Source organism: Pelophylax lessonae (genome assembly GCF_965119305.1).
Source record: "Pelophylax lessonae genome assembly, chromosome: 8".
Lineage (NCBI taxonomy): Eukaryota > Metazoa > Chordata > Amphibia > Anura > Ranidae > Pelophylax > Pelophylax lessonae.
In genome coordinates this window covers 228,530,722-228,554,704 of record NC_138775.1, presented here as the reverse complement: position 1 = coordinate 228,554,704, position 23,983 = coordinate 228,530,722, and the positions used below count along the sequence as shown (strand labels likewise).

Below are 23,983 nucleotides of genomic sequence, written 5' to 3'. Positions count from 1 at the left end.
AGGCAAAAAAATGACCTGCCTTTGGCCCCTTTCACACTATCCGTCCGTCGGACGGATTCCGTTTTTCTCAGCGGGGGATCGAGCCGCCGATCCCCCGCTGAGCAGCAGGATGACAGCTGTGTCTCCATGCTGTGTGCAGAGACACAGCTGTCAGTTCCCCATACATCTCTATGGGGGAAATCGGATGGGAACGGACCGTCGGTCCGTTCTCATCCGATCCCATCCGATCCGATCCGCTGGACGGATGGAAAATAAGGTTTCCATCCATCCAGATTTAACGGATCGGATGTCAGCGGACATGTCTCCGCTGACATCCAATCCCCCATAGAGATGCATGGGGGGACCATTCAGATCCGCCAAAAAAATGGACAGGCGGATCTGAACGGTCCGCCTGTGTGAAAGGGGCCTAAAGGATCACATTAGGTTTGTGTACACTTCCCAGATAATCTTTCCTAAATAGGAGGCTAGTGTGAATGTACTGTAGCCTTACTCAACTCAAAAATGTCTCTTCCAGATGTATTTCACAGAATAAAAGCTCTATGATGTTTAGGAATCTAATATCAATTTTGTGACAGTCACAGCTAAAAGACTGCTGAAATGATAGACTGATGTATAAAAAATGTTTTAAAAGGCAGATCAAACTAAAAGGGTTCTTTTCATTTTCAGGGGAAAAAAACGACAATTGGAAGGTGACTGGTTCCTACAGGCAACACTTTGCAGACATGTCCGCTACAGAAATCAAAGGCAGCTTGTCAAATTAATTATGTGATCTCAATAGCCAGCATCAGCTTGAGCTTTATTAAATAATAATTGTTATTTAATAATCATTTATAACAAGCCTGTCAACATAACCTGATCCATATAGTATAGAATGCTCCGATTCTAGGCTTTTCTTTACCTTTTTTGATTTACATTACCCCTTTACAGGTCACAGCAACAGGTGCACTTTATTGGTCACCTTCACATACTTACCTTTCCTTTACATCCCTGCTGCTCTGTTCAGCCAGGAAGAGCAAGGAAAGACAACTGTTTGTAAGCTCTAATGCCTCGTACACACGCATCGATAGTTGGCCGTGAATTTTCGGCCAATGTCCGATCGACCGATTTTCGGCTTGTTAGTATGATGCTTTCGACAACCGACACCGACTTTTCGGCCGAACAAAATCTGGTGTGCTATAAAATTTTTGTTGGCCGTCAACAGAACGGTCGATTTTCCGTCAGTCAGTACAGATTTCGGCAGAAAAAAATCTGATGAGCAAGACTGGGCATGCTCAGAGAAGAAAAAACACACAGAAAGTAAACCAGCACATGACATCACTTCTGAAGTTGGTTTTTGTTGGCCGAGAAAATTTGTGTGCAGTCTAGAACACATTTCAACCAACACAACAACACTGGACAAAAGACGGCCGATCGGTCGGCCAACTATCGATGCGTGTGTACGAGGCATAAGTTGCTTTAGTAAGGGCTTGCACAAGGCTGAGAGCTCTCCTGTCTCCATGTGACAGTGCTGGCCAAACAACAAGCATCAGCACTGTTACATATACTGAACAAAATTATAAACGCAACACTTATTTTTGCCCCCATTTTTCATGACCTGAACTCAAAGATCTAAGAAAACCGGGATTCATCCGTGAAGAGAACACCTCTCCAAAGTGTCAGACGCCATTGAATGTGAGCATTTGCCCACTCAAGTCGGTTACGATGACGAACTGCAGTCAGGTCGAGACCCAGATGAGGACGACGAGCAAGCAGATCAGCTTCCCTGAGAAGGTTTCTGACAGTTTGTGCAAAAATTCTTTGGTTATGCAAACCGATTGTTGCAGTAGCTGGCCGGGTGGCTGGTCTCAGACAATCTTGGAGGTGAAGATACTGGATGTGGAGATCCCGGGCTGGTGTGGTTACACGTGGTCTGCAGTTTTGAGGCTGGTTGGATGTACTGCCAAATTCTCTGAAATGTGTTTGGAGACGGCTTATGGTAGAGAAATGAACATTCAATTCACGGGCAACAGCTCTAGTGAACATTCCTGCAGTCAGCATGCCAATTGCACGCTCCCTCAAAATTTGTGACATCTGTGGCATTGTGCTGTGTGATAAAACTGCACATTTTAGAGTGGCCTTTTATTGTAGCCAGCCTTAGGCACACCTGTGCAATAATCATGCTGTCTAATCAGCATCATGATATTCCACACCTGTGAGGTGGATGGATCATCTCGGGAAAGGAAAAGTGTTCGCTAACACAGATTTAGACAGATTTGTGAACAATATTTGAGAGAAATAGGCTTTTTGTGTACATAGAAAAAGTCTTAGCTCTTTGAGTTCAGCTCATGAAAAATGGGGGCAAAAACAAAAGTGTTGCGTTTATAATTTTGTTCAGTATCAGTCAGACAGATCAGTGATAAGCAACACTCTCCTATCTATTAACATAGAATGGTATGCTTACCCAAATGCTTATCATAATGTTTACCCTTAATGTGGAACTAAACCCTCCTTTCCTTTGCAGCCCACAAAGTGGCCATCTTAAACTCTGTTTAATCTGTAGTTGCCATGGTCCTGCAAATATGATCCAAAAAAATGCAAACAAAGGAAATCTAACTGATTCCCCCATCCATCCTAAACAACATGGATGAAGGAATCTCCCCTACCAGCTATTGTATTATTATAGCCAGCAGCCATGGCTGTCAGAGTATCCAAACAGTGCCTGCATCTGGTTGGATGCAGATATTGTTTGGCCAACAATTTTCCATTTGGCCCGCCAAACACCCTGCAATGCACTGCGCGATGCACAGTGAATTCTGTGCTAATCAGGTTGTTCTGGTTGTTAAGGAGTGGGGCTGGGAAGCCACCAACGGCGTCGTTAACAACTGATGAGTCATCATCAGCTGTCAATGGGTTTCTATTGTATGTTGGTCTTTATAGCAGCACCAGCTTTAAAAATTTATGTTTAGGGTGTGCCCCCCCAACCCTTTGTTTGTTTCTCAACATGGGGGAGAGTGCTTTGGGGCGGGGCAGCTGTGGTGTCCTTAACAGCTGCTGGCTCATCAGCTGTCAATAGGTTTCCCTGCTGACAAAAAAAAAAAAGTGATGGTCAAAAAAAAAAACACGGTCCCCCCCCCCCCCAGTCCATACCAGACCCTTATCCAGGAATGCAGCCTAGCAGGTCAGGAAAGGGGGGTGATGACTGAGCGCCCCCTTCCTGAACCATACCAGGCCACATGCCCTCAACACGGGGGGGTGCTTTGGGGTAGGGGGGGCTAGGCCCCATCCCCACCCCAAAGTACCATGTCCCCATATTGATAGGGACAACAGTCTCTTCTTGACAACCCTGGGCTGTGGTTGTTGGGGTCTGCGAACTGAGGGCTTATCGACTTGAAGGGTTTGGTATGGACTAGGGGGGACCGTTTTTTTTCTTACATTTTTTTAATAGCCGGGTGCTGGCAAATGCAACCGCAAGTCATTTTAAATGGGATTTGACTTGTTTTTTTTTTTTCTTTAGAAATGTCATTTTTGCTGCAGCATGTTATTTATATGCTACAGATGTGCCACTTACAGGCAGACTAAAGGGACCCCCCAGGAACGATATTTAAAGGATTTTTTCATTTTTATTGTTACTCTTTAAGCATCATTAAAATCACTGTTCCTGAAAAAATTATTGTTTAAAAAAAAATGTTTTTGCATTGATACATGTCCCCCAGGGCAGTATCCAGACCCCCATACCCTTTGTATGCCCAATTACTTATACAAATTATATAAGAAAATTTCCGCGCTAGTATGACAATGTGATAGGTGAAAAAGTAATTAGATACAAGCAGCTAGCACAAAATCAATTGTGATTCAAACATAAAATATAACACAAAAGTGCAGCACTAGGATTTAGGTGAATATAATTATGAATAAAAAATTCTAGTATTCATAAAGAAATATATAAAGGAATATGGGTAGTGTCCAAATTAATGAATATAGTCCCACAAAAACAGGTGCAAAATAAAATGGATCCGCATGCAGGATATTCCAAGGAAGAGACTCTTTCCAGTGACACCAAGGAAAAGTGTGAGAAAGGGACACCTCTGTGATCGGGTATAGTAAGCAGCTTACCAGAATTCCGTGGCTGCTCAATTAAATGAGTCAGCCTCTCCCAGCTAATAACCAAACCAGTGTGGTCGGATGTCAGACCCAAGCACTTCAGAATTTCGTGGTTACTTTCCAAATAAGAGGGGCAGCCTCTACAAACAGGTGGTAAAATCAATGTGGTTTGAAGGATGTCAGGCTTGGTACTCCTCAGTTAGCTCCATCAAACATAAATGAATATGTAGAAAAGAAACAAAAGCCCATAGCGTAATCCCGTAAAAAATTATAGGCAATATTTATTAAAAAGTTACTCACAAATTACAGATGATAACAGGCATGAAGGACAAGCTGATCATAGGGCAAAAGCGTCCCGAAAATTGCCGAACAGCATACAATGTATTACGAACAGCCGGCCTCTTCCAGGGGGCGTGTGGACGTTGCGTCTGGAGTCGCCAACGTTTCGTCATCAAAAGACGTTGTCTTTTGCCCTATGATCAGCTTGTCCTTCATGCCTGTTATCATCTGTAATTTGTGAGTAACTTTTTAATAAATATTGCCTATAATTTTTTACGGGATTACGCTATGGGCATCTGTTTCTTTTCTACATATTCATTTATGTTTGATGGAGCTAGCTGAGGAGTACCAAGCCTGACATCCTTTAAACCACATTGATTTTACCACCTGTTTGGAGAGGCTGCCCCTCTTATTTGGAAAGTAACCACGAAATTCTGAAGTGCCTGGGTCTGACATCCGACCACACTGGTTTGGTTATTAGCTGGGAGAGGCTGACTCATTTAATTGAGCAGCCACGGAATTCTGTTAAGCTGCTTACTATACCCGATCACTGGAAAGAGTCTCTTCCTTGGAATATCCTGCATGCGGATCCATTTTATTTTGCACCTGTTTTTGTGGGACTATATTCATTAATTTGGACACTACCCATATTCCTTTATATATTTCTTTATGAATACTAGAATTTTTTATTCATAATTATATTCACCTAAATCCTAGCGCTGCACTTTTGTGTTATATTTTATGGCCAATTACTTACATATACGGTAAGCCTTCAAAATTGACACTTTTGATTTTTCCTGTTCAGCTCCCATAGACTTCAACAATGTGTGTCGTTTGGGTTAGAACTTTTCCCTCTGTTCTGGAGTTCTGCTGCAAACCGAACAAGAGGGTGTTCGGCCCATCTCTATTTCCCAGTCTGACAACTGAAAATTCTTTAGGAATTAGTCACTCCCATAGCAACAGGTTCCTAAAGCAGAACTAACCCCTCCCATCGTTTACAGCCAAGGAAGCTGCTCTTATCCTCTGTTTGACCTTCAACTGCCATAATGCTGCACATGTAATGAGTTATGACACCATCAATTTAAAGGTTTGACAGTTTGGTTGGGAGAATTATGCAGGAGCCAATGATTTATTTCACCCCTTCCCCCTTGCTTAGAATCCCCATTCCGTGGTTAAGCTCCGGGGGCGAAGCGAAACACGTTGGGGAGCATGGCCTGGTTGGAGCCCTGGCTGAGACTGCCACATACTCTTTTACAGTGAACTTGCGGCGATGTGCCTCTTAGATAATACCCTTTTTGCTATATATGGTGACATCTGGAGCTGAGAGGAGCTCCTGGCCGCCACTCCCAGCAGTTGGCATCGGATCAGAACCCTCCAAGAGCCTGAGCTAAACCTATACTTTTCATTTAATTACATTTCTGTCATGTGCCAGCAATATAACGTTTTTTTGAAACTGTTAAATTGATGGGTTTAGTTCTGCTTTAAGGTGGCATTATTAAGAACTATCTGAATTTGCCATACGTTTCGGTATTGTTAATAATGCTTTCTAATGCTTGAATTAGGTGGAGGTGGTTCGTAAGGGAACTATGGCCAGAAATTTGTAGCTAGGGCTATTCTTAATTCCCCTGAATATGCTCTAAACACACTGTCTGGAACCTTATATATGTGAATTATGCCTTTTTTTGTATGCCTATTATTGATGAGCGTATTATATATCGCATATACCCAGAGCATTAAATGCATGTTGTGCTTTGAGCTTTTCACCCTCATATAATCAAACAGCATGTTTCACTTTGAAATCCCTTAACACCCACTCTTGTATTATGCAAACCTGCTATCTGATCTAAGTTTGGATGAAATGAATGGGAACATGCCTGTGAAAAGAGCCCAAACCATCCGTTTGAGGTTTACAGAATTCAGCCCAAAATAGAGCTGTGAGCAATAATGTGGAATTATGCCCCCACTGAGCCTAACAACATAGACACCTGACTGTGATGAATGGGCCAGCTGAGAAAAACAAAGGCCTTGGCTCGCACCCATATTTAAATTCCTTGTGTATTTAGTTGGCCATTTTCAGGCTTTCGTTTGTGTGTTGGAGACCCGCACAACATTATCCTAATTATTTTGTATGATTAATCATTGTGCTGACAGAGCAACCTCAGGTGCCAATGATGATCTCACTCCATAGGGTCAATTCCACTACAGTCCAGCTGGGGAAGGATTTGACAGATTATGGGATGGGTCTATTAAATCCTGCAAAAACCATAGTGTCTTATCTTCCCTTGCATTCTCTATTAAATGGATGTGCATTTAAGAAGAGTAAAATATGAGGCTTTCTTAGAAAAAAAAATAATGTGATCTAGTTGAGGTTTACATTTTAACCAGTGAAGATCAAATAACTACACAAAAGATTTAGGCCCCATTCATACTTTTTAAGTACCCCAATGCACATTGTATGATGGGTTTTGGTACCTATTAGCACAGTAAGTTCCAACGGACTTGCGCTGAAGCTTACTGCAATAGACATACTAAGGAATAATTTGGGGTTAAGATCATAACTCTGTGCAAGTCAAGTTCTTCTACCCCAAACTCGCTCATCCATGTCTTTATAAACCTTGCTTTGTGTCAAGCAAGCAGTGAACAGGAAGGGGCAACCCCAAACTGTTCCCACAAAGCTGGGAGCAAGAAATTGTCCAAAATGTCTTGGTATGATGGCGCTTTAAGAGTTTCCTTCACTGGAACTAAGGGGCCATGCCCAACCCCTGCCAAAAAAAACCCCACACCATAATCCCCCTCTACTAAATGATTTTGACCAGTGCACAAAGTAATATCCATAAAGACATGGATGAGCAACTTTGGGGTGGGGGAGTCCTGACCTCAACTCGATAGAACACCTTTGAATTTGAGCGGAGACTACGAGCCAGGCCTTGGTCAAACATTCCCATAAACACACTCCTAAACCTTGTGGACAGCCTTCCCAGAAGAGTTGAAGCTGTTCAATATTGAACCCTACAGACTAAGACTGGGATTCCAATAAAGTTCAAGTTCATATATATATATATATATATATATATATATATATATATATATATATATTGTACATATATATTTATTGTATAGTATATATACAGTATATATACACAAGGTTTATTACAGAGGGAGTGACATTACTGTTTTCCATAGGCCCGACACCAGCCAATACTTGTTTGTGTATTTTTATTATTTTTTATTTTATTTCAGGTACTTTGCATAGCCATCACCTTTGCATTGGATTTCATTATGTAATGAATATATACAGTGCCTTGCAAAAGTATTCGGCCCCCTTGAACTTTTCAACCTTTTGCCACATTTCAGGCTTCGAACATAAAGATATAAAACTGTAATTTTTTGTGAAGAATCAACAACAAGTGGGACACAATCATGAAGTGTAACAACATTTATTGGATATTTCAAACTTTGTTAACAAATAAAAAACGGAAAAATTGGGCGTTCAAAATTATTCAGCCCCCTTAAGTTAATACTTTGTAGCGCCACCTTTTGCTGCGATTACAGCTGTAAGTCGCTTGGGGTATGTCTATCAGTTTTGCCCATTTCTCCTTGCAAAACAGCTCAAGCTCAGTGAGGTTGGATGGAGAGCGTTTGTGAACAGCAGTTTTCAGTTCTTTCCACAGATTTTCGATTGGATTCAGGTCTGGACTTTGACTTGGCCATTCTAACACCTGGATATGTTTATTTGTGAACCATTCCATTGTAGATTTTGCTTTATGTTTTGGATAATTGTCTTGTTGGAAGACGAATCTCCGTCCCAGTCTCAGGTCTTTTGCAGACTCCATCAGGTTTTCTTCCAGAATGGTCCTGTATTTGGCTCCATCCATCTTCCCATCAATTTTAACCATCTTCCCTGTCCCTGCTGAAGAAAAGCAGGCCCAAACCATAATGCCGCCAACACCATGTTTAAAAGTGGGGATGGTGTGTTCAGGGTGATGAGTTGTGTTGCTTTTACGCCAAACATAACGTTTTGCATTGTTGCCAAAAAGTTCGATTTTGGTTTCATCCTTCTTCCACATGTTTGGTGTGTCTCCCAGGTGGCATGTGGCAAACTTTAAACGACACTATTTATGGATATCTTTAAGAAATGGCTTTCTTCTTGCCACTCTTCCATAAAGGCCAGATTTGTGCAGTATAAGACTGATTGTTGTCCTGTGGACAGAGTCTCCCACCTCAGCTGTAGATCTCTGCAGTTCATCCAGAGTGATCATGGGCATCTTGGCTGCATCTCTGATCAGTCTTCTCCTTGTATGAGCTGAAAGTTTAGAGGGACAGCCAGATCTTCGTAGATTTGCAGTGGTCTGATACTCCTTCCATTTCAATATTATCACTTGCACAGTGCTCCTTGGGATGTTTAAAGCTTGGGAAATCTTTTTGTATCCAAATCCAGCTTAAAACTTCTCCACAACAGTATCTCGGTCCTGCCTGGTGTGTTCCTTGTTCTTCATGATGCTTTAAACGGACCTCTGAGACTATCACACTGCAGGTGCATTTATACAGAGACTTGATTACACACAGGTGGATTCTATTTATCATCATTAGTCATTTAGGTCAACATTGGATCATTCAGAGATTCTCACTGAACTTCTGGAGAGAGTTTGCTGCACTGAAAGTAAAGGGGCTGAATAATTTTGCACGCCCAATTTTTCAGTTTTTTATTTGTTAACAAAGTTTGAAATATCCAATAAATTTCATTCCACTTCATGATTGTATCGCACTTGTTGATTCTTCACAAAAAAATTACAGTTTTATATCTTTATGTTTGAAGCCTGAAATGTGGCAAAAGGTTGAAAAGTTCAAGGGGGCCGAATACTTTCGCAAGGCAGTGTATCTTTGGGGGTTGATTTACGAAAACCGAAGAGTAGCAAAATCTGGTGCAGCTGTGCACGGTAGCCAATCAGCTTCTAATTTCAGCTTGTTCAATTAAAGGAATTGTGAAGTCAGAAGTTTTTTCCATCTTAATGCATTCTATGCATTAAGATAAAAAACCTTCTGTGTGCAGCAGCCCCCCTAATATTTCCCTGAGGCCCCTCTCTGTCTAGCGATTTCCACGAGTGTCTCAGCCATCTGGGATTCTCGCTCCTGATTGGCTGAAATACAGCAGCGACGCCATTGGCTGTTGCTGCTGTCAATCAAAGTCAGATAGACAATCAGTAGAGAGCAGAGGCCGGGGCCGTGTCAAGGCTCCATGTCTGATTGGACACAGGGAGCTGTTTCTCAGGTCGGGTGCCTCTATAGCAAGCTGCTTGCTGTGGGGGCACTCAACAGGAGGGAGGGGCCAGGAGAGCCAAAGGGGGACCCAAGAAGAGGAGGATCCGGGCTGCTTGTCAAGGTCTTACCTTGCTTTTCTGTTGGCACCCATCTTGGACATGTGCAGACTGCTGTCTCTTATAAACCCTGTTTGCATCATCACTTGCCTGCTGCCTGGGCGTCGCTCAGTGATAATGTTGCACACCTGACTATATATATCACCTGAGGGCTTACAGTCCTTGCCCTTGTGTTTGTGCTCCAAGGTGCATCACTGCAAGCAGTCTTCTGTTCTCCGTGTTCCTCCGCACATGACCTGGCTTGACTAACGACTTTCCTGGCTCTCAATTCCGCATCTGCAGATGATCCGGCATTGCCAGACTACCCACTACTAGACTCAACAAAGGCTTGGATAACTACCCGCTTCTAGACTCAATCCTGGCTTGGATGACTACCCGTTTCTGGACTTGACCCCAGGTGTTCCTGATTTCGCTCCTTACTTTTGTTATGCATTTATTGTTGTTGCCCTAAAAAACTGCTATATTTTACTTGCATCTTCATGTGGTTTGGTTTTCTGGCACCCTGACACCGCTCTGTGCAAATCCACTGCAATAGAGTAGGTAAGTATATCATATTGTTATTGTAAGTATATATATTATATATTATTGGTAAGTATATATTATATTGTTATTTTTTTGGGGGAAAAAATGAAACTTTACAATCGCTTTAAGCTTTGACAAAAAAAACAAACCTGTAATCAAATTCATTTCTATGCAGAGTTGCACCAGATTTTTCACTCTCCAGTTTTAGTAAATCAACCTCTTTGTGTTCACATCTTTTGGCAATCCAGTGTGACTACATATTTTTTACTGTATTCTGAAGTGGTGCAATCCAGTTTACCTGCATGTTTGGATTAGTTTGTTTAGTCTTTAGCTAGACCCCTCCCTTATTCATCATGTTCTCTCAGTTATTTTCAGCCTTCATAGTGGGCACAAGGTATAGAAGGTCATTGTCCATTTGCACTTTAATTTGACCGGTAAACAATCAAAGTACTGCATTTTATCAAGTAAAGCTATCTTGGATTAAACTACCATGTCTTTTTGGGGAGTTATGCTGTCTGTGGAGGGTGCTTGTTTTGCTTCCGCAATGTAAGCACAATCTCTATAACTGATCCAGTTGTGATGAGCCTAATTTACAGTCTCAGTAGCTTAGCAGACAGTGACTCGATCCAATAGACATCTTGCAGATCATAGAAAGCTTTAATCCAAAACTTGTGCAAATCATACCAGATGAAGATCAGATAGGTAAAAAAAATTAGTTTGTCTAGCTCCAGCAGAATACAGTACATGTGATAAATTGAGGCTAAAGCATGAAGAAGGGTTTAACTAACAACATAGAGCAGCCCCTAGCTACAGAATGAGGTAGGGACAAACTTATTATAGAAAAACAAACAACAATGGATGTGTAACATGATAGCGTGTATTCAGCAGGCAGCCGTACTGGCTAGATGGACCGAGATCGAAAGGAGGTACATCAATGCATAAATCAGTGCTTGAAACAGAACACCTCGTATTCGTTAAAAAAATGCAAAGCAATCCATGAATAGCCAGAGTGCTGAGCGAGTGACTGGTGTTCAGCGTGCAGAGGGGAAGCTGCTTGCGTAGTATTTGATAAATTGTGGCTATAGTAGTGCTGGTTAAAAAGCAATTGTCAGCTTCCCAAGTGGTCTCTCAGGTATGAGATATGGATTCCCACCTTAATCTAAGCTGGGCCGTTGTAAATATGCAATAAAGATTGTACCTGAGGTTCAGCTGTTAAGGAATTCCAAAGTTGAATAAACCGACATAAGTAGAGCAGAAAATTTCCTAAAGAAAGTTGACTTACTTGTGATTGCTGCCCAACAAAACCAGACGGTCTGACTTCTTGTAGAACTGGCCGAGAGGGATGCCAGCTGTCAGGTAGCAGCAGTGTCCAGCCTCTGTGAAGCCTTTGAGAACTGAATATTCCATAAACAAAGTCATTTTAGTACAACGTTCTGTACTGGAACTGTTAATTACATTACTTTCCCATCTGCACAACAAAAGCCTTATTATAAACAGAGCAGTGAGGTAACAAGGGCGATACCCCAAACAACCAATGCTTGCTTTTATCTTCTAAATTATAGTAGGTAAAATAATAGATAAGCCGGCCATAGGCGGTGTGATTTACCCAAATTGATCAATGGATCGATCAACTTGGGTACAATCAGCCTGCCTAAACATGGCCAGAACTTCTTCTGCAATTACCTTTATAAATAAGACCCATAATATGTGTATACACTGCACAGTCAATGTGGGAGAAGGAGTTTGAGTAACCCCAGTAGTACAGGTTACCTACATGTGTTATTACTGTATCATAGACACTTTCCTATTCTATAATTGATTACTGGAGGGTCTATAGTTTATTTAGAGATCAGGTAGTTCTATGGTTTAATTGTGATCTTTTGTACAAGCCTCACCTTTTACCAAACAGACTACAATTTTTGCTCCCATCCAGGGGCACAACTACGGATTATGGGCCCTATGGAAAAATGCTGCCCCCAGCAACCTCCCAGCAATTGGTAATATCAACTGGGGCCCCCCAGCACTGGTAGTGTCAACATGTCATTGATTTTAAAAAAGAGTATACCTAATCAAGGACAGGCAGCAAAGCAGAGACATTTATTTAGACTTCTGCTTCTTTAAACTTTTATGTAGAATAATAAACCTTAGATTTCTTAAAGGTTTTAGCTGAGGAGAAACTCTGAGGTTTTTGACTACATTAGACATACAGTATATTGTCAAAAGTATTGGGACACCTGCCCTTACTTGCACATGAACTTTAATGGCATCCCAGTCTTAGTTCGTAGGGTTCAATATTGAGTTGGCCCACTTTTTGCAGCTATAACAGCTTCAACTCTTCTGGGAAGGCTTTCCACAACGTTTAGGAGTGTGTCTATGGGAATGTTTGACCATTCTTCCAGAAGCGCATTTGTGAGGTCAGGCACTGATGTTGGAGAGAAGGCCTGGCTCACAGTCTCTGCTCTAATTCATCCAAAATGTGTTCTATTTTGTTGAGGTCAGGACTCTGTGTGGGCCAGTCAAGTTCCTCTACCCCAAATTCACTCATCCATGTCTTTAAGGACCTTGGTTTGTGCACTGGTCCAAATCATTTGGTGGAGGGGGATTATAGTGTGGGTTTTTCTTTTTCAGGCGTTGGATTTGGCCCCTAAGTTCCAGTGAAGGGAACTCTTAGGGCATCAGCATCGCAAGACATTTTGGACAATTTTATGCTCCCAACTTTGTGGGAACAGTTTGGGGATGGCCCCTCCCTGTTCCAACATGACTGCACTTCAGTGTACAAAGCAAAGTCCATAAAGACATGGATGAGTGAGTTTGCGGTTGAGGAACTTGACTGGCCCACACAGAGTCCTGACCTCAACAAAATAGAACACATTTTGGATGAATTTATGGACTTATGAATGTCTTTATGGATTTTGCTTTGTACACTGAAGTGCAGTCATGTTGGAACAGGGAGGGGCCATCCCCAAACTGTTCCCACAAAGTTGGGAGCATGAAATTGTCCAAAATGTCATGATTTGCTGATACCCTAAAAGTTCCCTTCACTGGAACTAAGGGGCCAAGTCCAACGCCTGTAAAAAAAAAAAAACCCACACTAAAATCCCCCTCCACCAAATGATTTGGACTAGTGCACAAACCAAGGTCCATAAAGACATGGATGAGCGAGTTTGGGGTAGAGGAACTTGACTGGCCTGCACAGAATCCTGACCTCAACCCAATAGAACACCTTTGGGATGAATTAGAGCGGAGACTGTGAGCCAGGCCTTCTTGTCCAACATCAGTGCCTGACCTCACAAATGTGCTTCTGGAAGAATGGTCAAACATTCCCATAGACACACTCTTATACCTTGTGGACAGGCTTCTCAGAAGAGTTGAAGCTGTTCTAGCTGAAAAGGGTGGGAAAACTCAATACTGAACCCTATGGACTACGATTGGGAGGAGCTATGACTAGCTACTATGCTGAGTTCTGGCTTCAACTGTTCAATAATGGGAACTTCATAGTTCAGTTAGCCTAACAGCCTCCCTAATGAGCCCTTTCCTACCCCAGGCCCCATAGCAGTTGTGCGGGCTACTATGGCTATTATTAAACCCAATAGTGTATTTAAGTTTTGTGCTGCCCTAGGTACTAAAATTGCCCCCCAACCCCCATCTAAATTGATTCCACCTTTTTCCTGTTTAGGACCCACCCCTTGGAGCTGCCTGTGTCCATGGCTGTTATTATTAGTGAAGCCCCAAGTTCTCCTTACCAGCAGATAGACTGGAGGACAGGCAGCATACCATTCTTGTCTCAGGGTCTGATGAAGAAGCTGCAGCAGTTCACAGCGAACAGCTGTAGCTTCCTCATCAGACCCTGAGACAGTATTCATCCAAGTGCCACATATTAGGAGCTTCTCTGCAGTCCTCGTAGCGTCCCCAAATGCCACCCAAGGCAAACGCCTTGTTTGCCTCGCGGTAGATACACCACTGCATTCAATAATTAGTGTTTTGGCAATAAAATGTTGGAGGGAATGTGCTGGGTGCTTTATTGATTTATATTCAGACAGTACAAAAAAGGAGAAGCTTTGGCGGCACACTGCTTGAGCTAAAGAAAGTTCCACGACTGCCCTTAAAATCTTTCTTATGTTCTTGAGTTCAATAACCAATAGGAGCCACTCAAAGTTCAGTTTATTGTGATCATTTATATATAGAACTACCTAAAGGGGATACTGCCAGTCTCAGAAAACTAAATTGCATGAGTTGCATATCCATCTACATTAGAAGCCATGTCCATTTGACCCTTCTTAAGGAGCGTTTGATATAACAACACAGGGATACTCTAGAAAAGTTTAATAAGCTACGAAAACTTTGGTTTTCTGTCCCTGGTCTGGTGCCTACTTTTTTGACAATACAAAATGTGATGAGGTGTTGTTTCCTTTACCATTACTATTAACTATGATGACACGTTAGTAGCAAGAATTACTAAGCTGCAGTAAATGTCTTATGGCCTATCACGCTGTGGTACAAAAGGAAGGAAAAAGGCTTTTTATTGTTATTGTTGTAGAGGTCCATATGTGAATAGAGGTTATACTGAGGCCTATTTTGCACATTGTACTTTGACTTTTTTCTTGGATTCATTTTAATTTCTAAAAGATAACATAAAATGATTAAAAAATGAAAAATAAAGATATAAAAAAAAAAAAAAAAATTGCATGAGTTTAAAAATGTGAAACTGACCAAAGTCAAAGCTTTCTTTAAGGGCTAGTGACAGAGAAGTGGTATATCATTGCTATGCTTAGTCAACGTAAAGTCATGGGTTGGACCATCCACCACTCTACAATGACTTTACATAGTAACAATGTATTTTGAGAGATGATAAATGATTGTAACTGTTCAGCACAGAAATAGAACAAGCACTATGTGAAACTAAGCACTATGAAAAAAAGAGGTTTGCTTGACAATCAAAACAGTCTTGGTTGTTGGGACCCTTCCATCTGGTCTCTAAGCTATTACAAGCTTTCCTTACTTCCATAGCTATTATTATGTTTGGTGTACAATGTTTTTACAATTCTATATTGCTATGTTTAAGTGTTACTTATTTTGTTTGCATTTTATTACACTTATATACCATCGCTGACATTTTTACTGTTGTTTGCATGGTTTTGCATATGCAGTATCACTTTCTGTATTCATGTCTATTTATACAACACATATATAATTGTTATGGCATATTCACACATTAATTCTCTTTAACTGGCCTCAAGGTAAGCACACATATAAATAGATAAAATGAGAATATGAGAGTTGTTTACTTTCCAAATAATTTGCATTTTTGCTTATCCAGTTCTGAGCTTTACACAGCTCTGCCCTACAGAACAGCCCTGTCCAGCATGCTGCATGCAGTGAAGCACACCCAATTAGCTCTCTCTGCCTCCCCTTCTCTAAGCTCTGCTGTACAGTGTGGCATAAATATCTCCAATGATGTAACAAAAAGGGAAAAAAATTACAGAAACTGTACACCTAAGTAAAAAAACAAACACTAATTGATTGTATGAAGACTTTAACCAGTTGTGGAGTTAGGGCACATGTTGTACAGTATATCTTAAAGAAAAATGTAATCTTAGTACTTGGGGTAAATGCTGTATGCCCTGCTCTTCTACTTTCCTGGCAGTTCCCTGCTCTTCTTCCTCCCTGGCAGTTCCCTGCTCTTCTACCTCCCTGGCAGATCCCTGCTCTTCTACCTCCCTGGCAGTTCCCTGCTCTTCTTCCTCCCTGGCAGTTCCCTGCTCTTCTTCCTCCCTGGCAGTTCCCTGCTATTCTACCTCCCTGGCAGTTCCCTGCTCTTCTACCTCTCTGGCAGTTCCCTGCTCTTCTACCTCTCTGGCAGTTCCCTGCTCTTCTACCTCTCTGGCAGTTCCCTGCTATTCTACCTCCCTGGCAGTTCCCTGCTCTTCTACCTCTCTGGCAGTTCCCTGCTCTTCTACCTCGCTGGCAGTTCCCTGCTCTTCTACCTCCCTAGTGGTTTCATGGCCCCAGTTACATGCAAATGGCAACGGGGGCTTGCTCTGAAGCTGCTCTTCAATAAATTGACACTCACAGACTAGTGTCTGCAACAACAATAAGCATTACAATGTAAAAATGTTGTGGTAACATTGTAACTACCCAGTTTCAAAAATATGCTGTCAGTTAAAGTGGTATTAAACCCAAAACCAAAAATATGATACAGTAGATTGCAGCTTACTAGTCATTAGATGTGATGCTTTATCAGTTTACATTTCGTAGTCTTTTTCCCTCTGTTTTCACCTGGGGATCTGGCCAGTAACACACCTCCTGTATTAAGCCTGGTTCCCACTGATGCAATATCAGATGTGACTTGGATCGCACTGAATCCCATGGCAAGGGAAATAACATTGCTTCCTTTGACGCCTGCTCACATCAATGCAGTGCTGCTGCGATATGACTTTGGGGAAATTCAGTGCAACTTTGTGGTTCATAGACTTCCTCAAAATCGCATCTACATGTTTTCTTTGATGCATTTTTGCTTGCGATTTAGGCTAGTTGTTAGGAACCAGCAACTATCAGCATCCTAACAACCAGTGACAAATCCCTGCTGTTATCTTAAGAATTTTAAGGGGAACTTCACAACAAAAAAATGGCATTGGGTCCCCCTGCAAAATCCATACCAGACCGTTATCTAAGAATGCTGTCTAGCAGGCCAGGAAATGCCCCCCCCCCAACTATACCAGGTCACATGCCCTCAACATGGGGGGGATGCTTTGGGGGGGGGCACTTCCCGCCAAAGCACCTTGTCCCCATGTTGATGAAGATAAGAGCCTCTTCCCCACAACCCTGGCCCAGTGGTTGTGGGGGCCCAGTGATGTCACCAGCTGGCCCTGTCCATATGATGTCACAGAGTGGGTTTCCAAGACACCACCCTGTGAGATTGTTACAGGGGGACCACTCAGTGATGAAAACAAAGCTTCCTCTGATTGGCAGAGAGGCAAGCTGATGATGTCACAACCTCTGATTGCTAATCAGAGGAAGCTTTGTATTTATTGCTAGAATACATTGCTTTCTCTGAATGGCTGAGTGCACTCTATTGTGTTCCGGGTATGAGACAAGATCCAACCCGGAACACAGTGCGTTATGCTATACGTAGCATCAGCTACATACAGTTTGTTTAGCACATCCAGCCGCCTCAAATGTTAGTGAGGGACATAGTTTGTTTGGACCAGCTTGGCCCAAAAGCTTTAAAGTGTGTTAAAAAGCTGGAGCCCTTTTTGGTTTCTCTGTATGCTCTGGGTTGAAAGTAAACTGGTATAATTCTCAAGTTTGCCAACTGACCCAGAGGCATGGCGGTTGGCAGACCAGACCCTTCCTTAGTAAAGACAAATAAGTTCAAATACCTAGATATTTTTGTCTCTCCCTCTACATCAGGTTATTGTGCATTAAATTTGTCTCTACTGCTACAAAGTATTAAAAAGTTGATTGAAGGCCTGGACGCATCTCCCCCTCTCCTTGGTTCGGGAAATCAACCTTTTCAAAATGAAACTTTTTCTTGCTTTTTATTTGTACTTCCCCTGCATGGATACCCAAGAAATATTTTCAGTTTATTAACTCCGCCTTAGTCTCTCTGTGGCTCGAGTCAGCCGAGGTTTAACCTCCCTAAGTCAGAATTTTTGAGCTAAAAGTGGTAAATTGTTTTGCATGGAAATATGTTGTTTTATATTTTAGGCCTGTAATTCTTAGGAATAACTCACTTAAATCTGTCCAGACAAGAGCCTAGTAGATATGCCGGGTATGATAAAGTTTGAAACACGAAATCATGAATTATAATATAATAATAATACATTTTATTCATTTATTTATTTTATTGGTCTCAGTAACAATTTTTTCAATAACCTCATCGGTCAAAAATAATTGTAGGTATGCAAAGGGGTTGTCATGGTCAACGTAAACTTTCATAACAGGTGCTCCTGTAAATGGGAATCTTGGGGGCGCTGCCTGATCCGTACCACAGTCAATAATGCACCAAATCGGCACATCACTGATCTCAGTCGCAGAATCGTTGCTGTCGTCACTTTCCATACCTAAAGACAAATTTTCCCACAAGTCGCTATCGCTCAGTTCTTCAAGTAACTCAGTTTCGCTGTCGCTGTTTTCCAGTTTGTCTAAAAGCGCTTTTGCGCAAAAAGCACAGGCAGGGCACTGGAAAAGTCACCAGGTGAAATCCTGAGGTGAAATGGCTTGATACAGTATAATCCGTTAGGATAACAACTTTGTCTCATGTCATTTGTTTTATTTACTTTTTTGAAATTGCAGCTGGTTCCAACCCCCTGCATTACAACGCTCGCAGGAAAGAGAACCGAAAGACAGGTGCTGGCATTTGCCGGGCACACAGAGGGAGGACAGCGGGAGAATGGCTGGAGGATGGCTGGGGAGGACGGCGGGGGATCGCAGGGGAAGGTGAGTTTGATTGTGGGGTAATCCCGAGTGTGGCTCGGGGTTACCACTTTTGGTACTCTATATTAACCCAGAGCCACACTCTGGAATAACGCTAGGGAGGTTAAATGAACAGTCCTATAACAACCCTGGCATCTGGGCCCCCTGGCCTGCCCTGATCTCCATAAATATTTTCAGGCTGCTATGTTATTTCATGCTCATAACTGGCTGCTTGTGGTTGACCCTAATGCATTTTGGTTTTGGAGGCTTCTTGTTTGGGTTCATTTGAGGCATCGCCCCCTACAACCAGCTTACTGCAGCCGGAACAGAAAGCTGCCCACACACTAAACCGTTGTCATTAAGGGCTCTTTCACACAGGCGTTCCGTATGTCCGTTTTTCATCCCATCCGTTTGCGGATGAAAAACGGACATAATGTATCTCTATGTAAATACGGATGTCAGAGGATGATGATCCTCTGACATCCGTTTTTTGTCAGTTCAGTTCAGTTCAGTTTTTTTGAACGGAGGAGAACCCTATTTTTTCTTCCTTTCAAAAAACGGAACTGAAGCAAAAACGGATGTCAGTGGTGTCATCCGCAGACATCCGTATTTACATAGACATGCATTATGTCAGTTTTTCATCCGCAAACGGATGGGATGAAAAACGGACATACGGACCGGATGACACAAGTGTCATCCGTGTCCGTTACAAAAAAAAAAAAAAAGGACCTGATCGGGCAAAAAAAAAGGAACGCCCGTGTGAAAGAGCCCTTAGTGTGCGTGCAGTGCAAAAGGACCCTTACAGAAATTTTTAAAAATAGCAGTTAAAAGCACAGAAAATTCAGAAAATGTAAAATTCTTAATTGCAGTGTTCCATAAGCAATTTTCATTCATTTGCAATGTGCCATTGCATTTGGTGATAAATTTTACTTCTGCAGGAAGAGTCAATTCCCTAGCACAGCTCCATCCTACATGTATGTCATAGCCCTCCCTTCTTCTGGGAATGTCTAATTACTGTCTGTGCCAGCCCAGCTCTTTAATAAATAACCCTTTATGTAGCAGCCAGGGGAGGAGCGGGGAGGAATAGTATGAGCATAGCTCCCAACTGTCCCTGATTTCGAGGGACTGTCCCTGATTTGGAACAAAGTCCCTCTGTCCCTCTTTCCTCCTCATTTGTCCCTTAATTTGGTCTGATTTATATAGTTGTATTTAAAATGCACTTTTCATTTTTCAAAAAGTGTCTTTCATTGCAACTTTGACGCAATTTCTAAGGCCCCTTTCACACTTGTGCAACTTGGCATGCAACTTTGGACATTAGAGTTGCATGACATGTCTTTCCTCATGTTTTCCAATGATACCCTTTCATACATGCGCAACTTAAAGTTGCAGCAACTTCAAAGTAGTTCATGCACTACTTTTGTCTGACTTTCATGCAACTTGAGGGCCATAGACTTCAATGTTAACCCTCAGAAGTTGCATGAAAGTCATACCTGAATGTTATACAATGCAACTTGTGTGCAACAGTTGTCCATTAAAACTGGTCAAAGCCAAAATCGTATCCAAGTTGCACCCATCCAAAGTTGCATCAAAGTTGCACTAAAGTTGCACTCCAAAGTCGTACAAGTGTGAAAAGGGGCCTTACGCAACTTTGGATGGGTACGACTTGGCTTTGACCACTGATAATGGACAACTGTTGCACAACTGTGACATAACTTTTAGGTGCATCTTTCATGCCACTTTTTCAGGGTTAACACTCAAGTCTATGGCATTAAGTCACATAAATGTTAGACCAAAGTAGTGCATGAACTACTTTGAGATTGCTGCGACTTTAAAGGAGGAGTTGTAAAGTCAGAAAGTTTTTTATCTTAATGCATTAAGATAAAAAAAATCTTCCGTGTGCAGCAGCCCCCATCGACCACCCTAACACTTACCTAAGGTCCCTCCCTGTCCAGCGATGTCCACAAGTGTCTCAGCCATCCAAGATTCTCCCTCCTGATTGGCTGAGTCACAGTAGCGGTGCCATTGGCTGCGGGTCCTGTCAAAGTCAGCTAGTCAATCAGGAGAGGAGCTGGGTCAGGGCTCGGTGTCTGAATGGACACACGGAGCTGTGAATCGGCTTGGGTGCCCACATTGCAAGCTGGTTGCTGTGGAGGCACTGAACAAGATGGAGGGGCCGGGAGAGCAGAAGAGGGACAGAGAAAAGGAGGAACCAAGCTGCTCTGTTCAAAACCAAATGCTCAGAGGTGGTAAGTATAACATGTTTGTTATTTTTATAGGAAAAAAAATGAGATTTAGCAATCACTTTAAGAAAAAAGAAGCACTTGTGGGATTAACTAATCATTTTTTTTTGGAAAATTCTCCTTTAAGGGGGCATGTCAGGGGGTGTGTCCTATGCCTATATACAGTACTTTTGCCAATAGGTGTCCCTCATTCCCATCTTAAAAAGTTGGGAGGTATGACAGAGTATCAGTTAATTGACCGTTCTGAGTATTCAGGGACTACTGACATCCCATCCAAGATAACATTACCCAACCCAACAGCAGACTCAGGGAGTTTGCAGGTTTACACAAGGGAGGTTTTTATAAGTAAATGCCTAAAATATGTTAACTTTGCAGATAAAACCCATGGGAAGGTTGTTTTTAAATTGAATTGTCTGGTAACAAGGTCTCTTCAACTACCACTACTAAATACAACACTCAGACATCCCTAAAGGACACCTGTACTGGCCATTTTTTTAAATGCAAGTTACCTGGTTATCTCCGATGCTTACAAACATTGCAGCCAGGTAGCTACTGCAGGTCAGCAATTGCAGCCTATATTTTTCTCTCAGTACAGGTTTTCTTTAAAGATTAAAGTGTCTGTAAAGTCTTTTTTTTTTTTTAATAACAAACCTGATATACTTACCTTCTCTGTGAAGTTGGTTTTGCACAGAGCAGCCTGGATCCTCCTCTTCTTGGGTCCCTTTTCGGTGCTCCTGGCCCCTCCCTGCTATCACGTGCCCCCACAGCAAGCAGCTTGCTTTGGTGGGCACCCGAGCCAAGCTGCAGCTCCATGTGTCCATTCTGACACGGAACTGCCGTTCGGCCCTGCCCCCTCTCTCTCCTAATTGGCTAACTGACTTTGATAGCCGCAGATGCCAATGGCCCCCGTGGCTGTTTCCCAGCCAATCAGGAGGGAGAGTCCCCAAAGAGCAAGGGACTCATGGACATCGCTAGACAAAAAAAGACCTCAGATAAGTAATTAGGGGGAGCTGAGGGGGGCTGCTACATCCAGAAGGTTTTTTAGCTTAATGCAAAGAATGCATTAAGCTATAAAAAACTTCTGACTTTACAAATCCTTTAATTGCTTTTATAAAATGCTAATACAAAACCCATGTACTATGTCAGTGAAACAATGTGTACAAGCAACCTATAGAGGAAGTTAATTATCCTCCGGAGTATTTGATGTTTTCTTGGGGTCAGAATGATTTCAGCAGTAGTTCTGAAGTGTCTTTTTCCTGCAGGGAACAAACAGACCACGCCAGGGGCCTTTCAGTGACTGAAGTTGTGTAAGTCAGGATGAGCTTCGGAGGTCAGAGTTGAACTCGTTAGCCTTAGATTTCACAAAGCCATTAAAAAGAGACGGGGTCGGGGGAGGGGGGGTTCCAACCAGGCTGAAGCCATGCAAGTTTTAAAGGCATGTACAGTATAGGCGATTAAGCCCAAGATGTTGCTTTCTCTCAGTACATAAAAATGTATAAAAATGTATAACTTACATATAATATCACAAAGGAATAATTTTAATTAATTTAATTCATTTTAAAAACATATGAAACAAGTAACACATAGGCAAATTCCCATAAATGAGAATGAAAAATAAGTATTTATTTCCTGTGATTTTCAGCCCCATCTAGTGGCCATAATGCTATATTTTTTGATTGACTATTCTTTATGAAAAATAATATTCTAGCTGGAGAGAAAAGAACCTAATAACACTGATGTTTGAATTAGTACTTGTGAAACAGACTTGAGAAATAACCATTTGGAGTCGGACCTATTTTTGTATTGCTCAGGCCCCATTCACACTTCAAGTTTCCTGACAAAACACACAGGAAATGTGCATTTTTCCCCACAATACGGAAACGCACTGCAAACGTGTGTCAAGCTTTCAGTGCTATTAAATGTTAATGGCACTCCAAGCATGGTTAGTATACATCCATTTTGTTGTGATGAAAATGTGTTACAAACGTGCCAAAATGCGCACTGAAAAAATGCATGATGCTCCATGGCCAAAAAGATTCTGGTGCCTCTTTGGCGCATTTCTCCCATGTAGGACAGCCCATTCAAGTGAATGGGCTGCCTCCCACTAACAGACTTCCCAGGCTGCCCAGAAAACCAGAAAGTCGATTCATGCAAGCAGCATGGTAAAGACAGAGGAACATATCAGGCTGGTGAGGCCAAGAAGCTACCTATACAATACCACAGATCCAGCCCATAAGGGCCGGTCCAAAAGGGATAAGGGATGGATGGAGATAGCTCTGAAAATATATCCAAGATGGGAATCATTCTCCCAAAAGGCTGCACCTACTGTATGTAAGTTCAAATTAAAAATGTAGTTTGTTTATTTTTACATTATTCTGTGCAATGATGGTCCACTATTCCTCCCACTGATACCTATAATGGGACACGTTTTTGCCGATTGACACCAATGATGGGAAACAATTCCTGCTACTGACACCAATGACGAGAAACAATTCCTAGAAAACAGAAGGGTGTAGCCGCTCAGGTGTGTGTCCAGGAACCTGGTGCAGGTCGGATCCGTAGTCCGGAAGCATGCAAAGTGTGAGGAAATATGACCGCACTCTGGTAGAAGTTTCTTGAAATCAAAAGTGTTTCCTTTATTCTTCCAATAAAATCAAATGACAGACAGTGTACAAGCAGACAAAAAGGTTGACGCGTTTCACGACATTCCCAGTCGCTTACTCATAACCACACTGTGGGATTGCAGAGAGCAGCTAGATATTTGTAGGAGAATCATCAATTAGGAGATATAAAGAACACATGATAAAACATGTGGATAGATGATTCCAACAAGCTGTTATGCAATGACACAGTGAACACATTCTGATTGCACATAGGATCCCAATAGGGAAAAGTGATACCAATCTCATTGTTTTAAACAAAAACAATTACATAAAATTAAAATTAAAAACATGAGTGCATTTACGGTTCTCTCAAAAAACAGGCTGCACGAATATATGCATATAGAAAGAAAATATAGACGCATATATGGACATATGAAGAATAGTTGGACATAGTAAAAATTGGTGAAAA

At 42.0% G+C, this 23,983-nt stretch overlaps 1 protein-coding gene across 3 annotated transcripts in view; it reads right to left on the bottom strand.

Moving 5' to 3' along the window:
• SEC16B (SEC16 homolog B, endoplasmic reticulum export factor) overlaps positions 1 to 23,983 on the bottom strand; it is a 379,445-nt gene that overhangs the window by 189,441 nt on the left and 166,021 nt on the right. For all 3 annotated transcript variants that reach the window (XM_082265600.1, XM_082265602.1, XM_082265601.1), the window contains one exon: positions 11,539 to 11,650. In XM_082265600.1, the coding sequence (XP_082121726.1) occupies positions 11,539 to 11,650 (112 nt within the window). The remainder of the gene's footprint in view (positions 1 to 11,538; positions 11,651 to 23,983) is intronic.